The sequence below is a fragment of the Rhipicephalus microplus genome, chromosome 5 (genome assembly GCF_043290135.1).
Source record: "Rhipicephalus microplus isolate Deutch F79 chromosome 5, USDA_Rmic, whole genome shotgun sequence".
In the NCBI taxonomy this organism is placed as follows: domain Eukaryota; kingdom Metazoa; phylum Arthropoda; class Arachnida; order Ixodida; family Ixodidae; genus Rhipicephalus; species Rhipicephalus microplus.
Genome location: NC_134704.1, coordinates 146,892,581 through 146,901,490, shown reverse-complemented (window position 1 = coordinate 146,901,490; position 8,910 = coordinate 146,892,581). Strand labels below are relative to the sequence as shown.

The 8,910-nt window shown below is 44.4% G+C and overlaps 1 protein-coding gene across 1 annotated transcript in view; it reads left to right on the top strand.

Annotated features, from left to right (window-relative positions):
* The first annotated feature begins 217 nt into the window (after positions 1 to 217).
* Positions 218 to 8,910, top strand: part of LOC119174192 (venom metalloproteinase antarease-like TtrivMP_A) — a 68,583-nt gene continuing 59,890 nt past the window's right edge. Inside the window, exon 1 of the mRNA XM_037425018.2 lies at positions 218 to 368. Coding sequence (XP_037280915.2) covers positions 320 to 368 — 49 coding nt within the window. The 5' untranslated portion in view covers positions 218 to 319. The remainder of the gene's footprint in view (positions 369 to 8,910) is intronic.

Here is an 8,910-nt window from a genome sequence, read left to right as displayed (position 1 = left end):
CAAATGTCAGTGTATTCTGTAGTGGCTCCATGATGCTCAGACCACTTGCGCTGTCAATGCTCATCAAAGTTCTCCTTCTGTTGCGCACGATGGCAATATCCTTGTAACTTTGACTGCAACCTTGACCACAAAGTAATTGTTATCACGCAAGAACTGTAGCTCTGAAATCGCCCAAATACAATAATAATTCTGGCTTTCTGACACGCCGTGATTGAACCAAACCTATGCGTGTGGGCTTGCTCTATTCTAGTGTATATATAGAATGTAACCTGCGCATAAAAACCGTTCTTTGCTGCACATTCAAAACAGACACATCGAAATGCTAATGTTTATTGCGCTGACGAGGCTCATCGTTAGTGGCTATGCAGGTGAGTTTGTGAACCTCTATGTACGTTGAAGTTTCCGTTGTTGCACTGTTGCTTGCACACCTAATAATGAAAAAAATTGATTTAATATTGCCACATAAACTTGAGATTTCTTTCTAGAAACAAGGATACTTCTTGCATTCGCATACTAAGTATTAGTTTATCGGGTTCAGTGAAAATTCCAAACGTGCGTGCGTATGCCATTCAGGTGTGTGCGCCAGTCAACCATCATGTAGACAATGCTTATATGCTGGAATGTCCCGTTTTCTTTATATTTCTCCAAGATTCATAATATTTTTATATATCAGCGTGACTTTCATGTTTTTTGCGCAAAATTAGGCACTGAGCTGCTGCAAGCATTAACGACTTAATTGAGGAACCGTTGTAAAGGTGCGAACCACACCGCATGTTCATGTACATGAGGTGTGGTACATGTACACGTGCGTTCTACCGTCACAACCGGGATTGTGGCTGTGAAGTATTTGTATGCCAGCATAGAAAACAATTCCATGCTAAAATAAATGCACACAAATATCCTCGGTAAGCAGTAAATTATAATTGAGAATAAAATGACGATGCCAGGTCACCCGATCTTGCCCCTTTTCGAGACGTCGCCATAACATGACCTTGGTGCGTAGAATGAATGAAATCAGCACATTACAAAAAAAATTGTTTTATTGAAAAAAACGTTGGCAGGTATGTACTATTGTTTTTACGCATGAGTTGTTGTGACGGAATATAAACATAGCGAACTGTATTCACTAGTTGAGAAGCGAAACATGTGCTTTAGACATACAGAATTGCCAGCAATGACATAGAATACTAAGACGTTACGTTTTACACCTAAAGCGGTCAATAGATCACAACACGGGTCACCTGCGACATCGTAGTTTTCCGCCGCCGCCTCCAGTTTCCATACCCACTATCGCACGATAAAAAAACACGAAAATAAAAAACCCCAAGGACAAAGTGACATTCAAACCCGGACTCCATACGCGGAAGGCCAGCATACTACCACTGAGCCACACCGGTGCTTTTTCTTTGTTTTGTTGCATCAAACAATCACTAGTACTGATAACCTAGGCACAATATACTTCATTGAAATTCATACAAATTCACGCAAGTGTCTATATAGGGAAGTCACGTCGGAGGGGGATTGAAATTGTCAATGACACTGCAACTCGAGCACCTGCTTTTGGGAAGACGGATCTAGTCAACAGTGGTCGCTCGGCGTGTCTAACAATCATGCGACTTTGCCTTAGTGAATGCTGTTACAACAACATAAACAGGTCAAACGAATTATTATCGGTCAGGCTCTTATTGAAACGAAGGAACATACTACCACGAGTTGTGATTGAAATTCTTCTTTTATTGCGATAACAATTATATGGAAAGTCTCGGCTGTGTTTAGCCGCTGGTGTTGACGATGACGTTGACGTTGGCATAACCGTCACTCGCCATCTATATACATATCTATAAAAATGAAAACGCGAGAAAGGAAAATAATCCAGAAACACTTCTGACATGCGGAATTGTACGTGGGACGTCTGAAAAGTGAGTGCAAGGCCTTAACCACTGAGCCACGGAGGAGCATGTCCATGAATGTTCATATGGCCAGCCATTTGCATCTACCACTTCCTTCTGCCAACGGGCATCTCAGGAAGAACTATTGTGTTTTCAGCGTTACCAGCAAGATGGCGCAATGAGCACGCATCACCACATCGTCAAGACGCGGCTGTGTGCACTCTCGTTCCCAGGCGCACTTTTCCACACGGGGAGGATGTCGTAGACGCTCACTCGTGCGCCCTTACCTCCCGGTGGGTAGGATCGTACGTCTTGGCTGGCCTTCGGCCTGGGCTTTCACCAGAACGATTCTGTTGTTGCTGCTTGGCGCACAAAGGTCACAGCAATGATTGTGCAGTCTTTGATTTCGAAAAGAGCGCGCATTTCAGACACAACGAAATAACTACTGAGACGCTTATTCGTGTTCATCTGTATCTGTTAGTACATTTTGTGCGTCATTTGTGCGTGAGAAACGTGGGGCACGTTTTGGTCTACTTGTCATTCTGTGCATGACCTTCCAATTTGTTGCTATCGCATTCATTGCTTTCGCCTTTGCGGCAAAGCTGAAACTTTCTTTAGAATGCTCTAAAATTATAATGCGTCCAGACAATGAATGATTCAATGCTAAATAATCTCAGGTTAGCCTACATTTTACTTTACAGGGTGCATATACTGATTTTGGGGGTGAAGCGCCTTAAAGCGGCACCTGTTCGTCCCTCGTAGTAGTCGTAGTGCGTAATCAGTCTAACGCTTTGACCTGCAAAGTGGTGCTGGTGGGAGATTTCTCCTGTGTGTTGTTGAACAATAAAAATTCGCAGGTGCGCGTTAACTAAAGCCGAATTACCCTGTTTCTCATTCCCAATTAGCAGCCAGTGCCATGTACATTGAGCACTATCTGACAAGAAATGGTTGCTAGGTTATACTCGCCGGGCGTAACCTCCTTGGTTTTTGAAAGGTTTAGTGAGCTGTCGGCCGCAGTGCCATGAATACAGTGAACTAGTATACACCATGAACTTGAGGTGGTCAAGGGCGGGAAGTAGACACGAAGCGCAAGCCGTAAAAAAGTGTGCGTGTGCCACCTCTCGTTTATTCCTTGGAAATCCGCTGGATGGCGGTGCTTCTATATGCGTAATATATGATGAAAACATGCGAGATCCTGGTACTTGGAGTGTTGACTAAATGGACGAACGGGCACACTGACAGATGCAAGGGTGAGCGCACGGATGGCGGCACGGACGGATAGACACATGGACAGACGCAGGGCAGATGCATGAATGAACGCAGGGACAGAGGCAAAGATGGATGTGTGGACGCATGAACAGACGCACGCACCGACGGGCAGATGGACGCACGGATGGTCACATAGACGGACGCATATATGATGGAAAGATGTGAGATGGTGGTATTTGGGGTGTTGACTAGATGGACGAACGGACACACATACAGATGCATGGACGGACGCACGAATGGCTGCACGGACGGATGGACGCATGGATGAATGGAGGGGCAGATGTGTGGATGAACGAAGGGACGGACACACGGATGGAGGCGTGAACACACGTACAGACGCACGCATGGTAGGGCGGATGGACGCACGGATGGTCACACAGATGGACGCATGGACGGACGGAAATAAGAACGAATAGATGAACGGAAGCTTTGCGCCACTGTCCATCATTCACCCTGTGGGTATGCTGCCAATTTTTTTTCATTCAGCCACGTTTTCACTGACAGAGTGGAAGTGAGCAGTTTAAAGAAAAGCGTTCTCGCTGAAGGAGATGTCCACCTTCTATCTGCACGAAATGATACATTATCGCCAGACAAACGCGAATGTGGAGTCGAGAAAAAGGCCGAATAAAGGTTATTCACAGGTGCTGCGGTCAACTTTCCTTCGTCAATAATATACAAATACTTCATACTAAATCTGGCCTCCAAAAAGTGACAGTATCAAAAACGTTTTTCACAATATCCTTCCATTGCGATTTCTAGTAGCGCCTCTTGTAACATGAATAAAAGAAAGGTGGTAACACAGACGGTTGCGAAGGACTACTTAGACAAATAGAGAAGCCAACATCTTTCAGATAAAAAGTCGTTACATCAACTGTCGCACAAATAAACCAGGCCGAGGCCCACCTCTTAAAGCTGAAGGAAATGGTTGTTTGATCTCACGGGTTACCAAGTAGAGCCGTTCTTTGGAACTTGTTATGTGATTATGCTTAGGAACGCTTGATCTTGGGAAAGGACTCGCGTTAGTATGGGTAATGAAGCGTTTTGGAACAGCAAAGATGAAACCTGATGTCACACAATGCGGTTCGCTAAACGAGTGAGTCGTTCAATGTCTCAAGTCGTTACAAAAAGCTTATTCTTAATGACCTATTAATTCTAGGGCATACCCACTTAAGGCATAATTCTTCGTTGTCGTCAGCAACTGCATCAAAATTTGAACAAAATGTTTTCCAATTGTGTAGCAGATGTCATACTTCTCCAAAGAATGACGAAAGATTTCATAGTTAATGCTGGCCTGCTACACAGCATTTATGATCATTTATGTCATAGTGGACACCCACGAAATGTACTTGTTGCAGTTTTCCTTGATGGGTTGATATCATTGATATGTTGGTTTTAACGTCTCAAAACTACCGTATCATTATGACAAACGCCGTAGTGGAGGGCTCCGGAAATTTCGACCACCTGGGGTACTTCAACGTGCACCCAAATCTGAGCGAACGGGCCTACATTATTTTCGCCTCCATCTGAAATGCAACCACTTCATCCACGATTCGATCCCATGACCTTCGGGTCAGCATGTGGCAGTTTTTTTTTCTAAAAATGTATAGAAAAAGCTCTGAATGGCCCCTTTTACAGCTTTTGTTTTGACTGCGCTGCGCATTGCGCGCATTCCTGGTATTTCTTCACGTAAAACTACATTGCTTAAAATGTCGCAAGGTAAAACTATTGACCATTTGCCATCTCAGCAACTTGGGATACATAAAACGAAGAAGAACATGAAAAGTACGTTCAATATTTACTACATATCATTGGAAACAACAGAGTCGCAACAACGTAACAGCCAGATGATGCAAACAGTAAAGAAAAAAAAGAACTATCAATAAGAAACTTTTGCATCGCACGTCAAGTTATCGAACAAGAAATTACGCTTAGCCTATGAACGCAAAGTTAAAAATAATGCGACATAAACGTCCACCCTAAGCACGCAGTACAGAATAGAACTTTCGCTTATGTGTTTTTCTTAATTGAGAAAATAACTTTATAATCACAAACGGCATATGCCAACATTGTGTGGCACTTTCTACATGGAGCAGACTGTCCTTTTTGGGCACATCGACCACCTGTGTGGGAATGTAAGCAAGCAACATGAAAGCAACTAAAAAAAAGCAATGAAACACCAGCATTGCATATCAGGTGCCCTGAAAAAAAAGCCCCCTATAGCTGGTAGTTGCGACTTTTGACTCAATCGATCACTCAGACAATCGACTGCAGTGTACCCCTACGAGCGCTCTCACGAAGGTTGTGCATGTGCTTGAATTTCACACGAACATCTCGAGCGGGTATTGCTCCGAAAACACTGTAGAGTGGTTTACGTTATCACTTCAAATCAATTTACCTAGAGCGACTTTCTCAGGAAGGTGCTTGAAAACAGAGAGAAGCTCTGGAAAGCTGGTTACGTCAACTGAAGCGGTTGAAAGACGCGCATTGACCATAAGGGCCACTGCAGAAGCTGCAGCGTTGATTACTTATTAGGCTTTCCACTGTGCAGTATTTGGCTGCATACCAAATCTTTATAAGACCTATGTTTAGTTTTGCGTCAACAGAGACATCACACTGAACATCTCGTGTTCGAAGCCTTCGCAGCGATTTGGAATGTTGCAGGGTCTGTGAGTGTGCGTGTGGGAATTGAACAGACCATATTGACATAGAAACCATCGTGAGAGCGCAGCAAATCGCGACCCCCAAAAAGAGACAGAAGAGGATGCCTTCGGAGGCTATAATTAGTTGCAACAATTGCATTCGCGCATGTTTATTACGATATGATCAATGACAGTAAGATAATATTCTTTAAAAAATGGTGCTGTCTGCGTCACTAGTTTTATCTGACTAAAAAACTTGGCTTATCTCTTTTCCTACAACATAACACCAAAGTGAAATAACATGCATGTGAAACGTGTGTTCACACAGATAGGGGAGCGTTTTTTGTTCATTGTTTAGCCATACGGGTGAAAGAATGAACGCTACAGCAACAATTTACGAATGAACGCGAAGAACAAGCAAACGGCTAAAAAATTTAAGTGTGCACCTCAAGCAGAAAGCATGTAAGAAATGAGCATACACAAGATGAGCACCGGCTAACAACTGTCACAGCACGACGCTTAAACCGCGTCGTTCAAGTACAAAATGCACGAAACCAATGCACATGCACAAGGATACACATAACTAACGCGAACGAGTGTCACAGTTCTTACTTCGTTCGTGAGGAGCGTGCTCCCGTACGTGGCCACGGCAGCGAAACGTGACCTTTGTCTTCGTTTTATGTGTGTTCTCCCTAATCACGAGTCTTATAAGCGCGAACGCAGTTGGGGGAGAAAGAGGGGGGTTGTAAACATTTCTTGTAGAAAAGCAGTTGGCCCCGTATATGCATGTTTCATTGCAATTGTCGTCGAAAGACGAGTCTTGTGTTTGTTGAGAGTGAACAAAACGCTTATTTGTTCTGCGCAAGAAAATCGGTGAATGATATTCTGGAGGCGCTGCGTTATAAAGTCCCGATGCGTGCAGTGGAGGCGAACGAGCACATCAAGGCACGCCACACGTTAGAGTAGCTGTATATGGTCCCTATGGCGACCATATACAGTTACTCTAGTTCCACGTGAGACATAAGAGCGTGATCTCACAGTCATCTTAGAAAACAAAGCGCACGGTGCTAGCGCCCGTCTCAGAGGCGATAAGGTGCAGAAGGCAAGCTGACGGTTAAGTGCCCCTACCGTGTCGTCTTAGCAAAGCGCTAGAAACACTTGCCTTTTCGGGCAGTCTTTGCATTGTCAACGCCGCGAAAGAAACTCTACGGTCCTTCAAATTATTTATGTATGTTTTTTCTAGTGTAAAGGGATACACACAGTATATAAACGTGTTGTTATTGTGTCTCAGATGTACAATAATTTATTCTAATCGACAATACCACAAGTATGAAAACCCTGAAACTTGAGCAATATTAGTGGGCGCCGCGAACAGGGTCAAATTTAAGTTGTTCAGACAGACAGACAGACAGACACAGACAGACAGACACAGACAGACAGACAGACAGACAGACAGACAGACAGACAGACAGACAGACAGACAGACAGACAGACAGACAGACAGACAGACCAAAGCTTTTGCACCGAATGTTTCCAAGAAATAAGAACGTCTCCAAGAAATGTTCCAAAAAGAGTTTGGGTAAGAAAGCATGACCCCGCTACATAGTCGGCTTCCGTAGCACGAAATACCGCATGAAGAAGGCCCTACTCGTGTCCGACCCACCAGAGCCCGCCGATACTCCATCGAGGAGCAGTTAAGGATGGCAGTCTCTCATGCCTCTGGCGAAGCGGTAGAGAGGGTAGTTGGGGTGTTTTTGTACATGCCTACACCATGTGTAAGATGTCACAGGTCACACACACTGTGAGCACCACCGATCCTTGAGTGGGTCGACGTGTCTAAAAATTGCAGCACAGAGTAAAGTGGTTGTCAGCAGGCACCCTAAATTCGTTGATCCGGTTTATTCAGCCCCTTCCCCTGCAGGGGCGCCCGCGTAAGCAGGCGTTTGGTGTGTAGTGACACCATGGACCCGAGCTAACGGAAGGTTTGCGACTCCCTCCCACGCCTAGCTGTGCGTGGCTAAGCCGTGTCTGGGGACAAGGGGATCCTGGGGGTTGAGCGGACGCTGGGTGCTTCGACCTTTAAGCCCCCTCCCCGGCAGAGGCAACACACCCTTTTGGCCACGGCTTCGCGTAGACGGCACGGCAGTCCCGAAGGGAAATCGGCAGTCACCTTTTCCTATCTCTCTCTCTTTACACCTTCGTCTTTTCTCCTCTAAATCTATCCTGTCTTCTTCTTTTTATTTATCTTATTGTTTCCTGGCAGCAAGGGTTAACCTCGTGTAGGTATCCAACCATGGGTATGCTGTCGCAGATTATAGTGATAGCGTACAGCTGGCGTAGTGCAGACTTTTTAAAGTGTTGTCACGTCCCCTTATTAGGCTCCGTGGTGTATGATTGGCGCTGCCACTGAAGCCACGCACTATTCCTAAGACTAAAGAAGGTTTTTTTTTCTTGATTGCTTTCAGAAAAAACGAAGTACTGAAGGACAGTTCCTATTTTCTCTGCAAAGCAATGAATAATTTCCAAAGTATTATGTAATCTATAGTGAGGCCAATCGTACTTCTCGTAAATTGTCTCCTTTTCGATGGTGAAATGCCTCAGAAACATAAATGCACCAGGCTACAAAGCGACCGAAATCACTTGAGTTTGCTACTTGAAATAAAGAATAAAAATCAAGTTGAAATGAATGAATATCCTAAATTTTACTGATGACGTAGCAGTCACTTTGTCTGCACATCGAACAATGAAAATAAGTCGTGGTGTAATATCCAATAATGACTATTTGCACCTTAGGTTGTGAGAAACTTCTAGATGGCTTCCAGAATCAAAATGCCATAACGGTTGAAACAATTGTAATTCGCCGAAACATTGAGCAAATCTGAACTAAGCATATATTACTAACCTTTGAATGCTATAAGCCCCTTGCCACACTAGATGCATGCAACATGAAGTTTTGCTTGAGGCCGTACATCCCAAACTCTCGGCGATGTTATAAGTTCCAGCGGTATGAACATGGAATCCAGACGGCCGAGGAAAGCAGACTTGTGCTAAATGCAGCTCCAATGAACACAAGTCCCACGAATGCGAATCAACTCCACATTGTCTGAACTGTG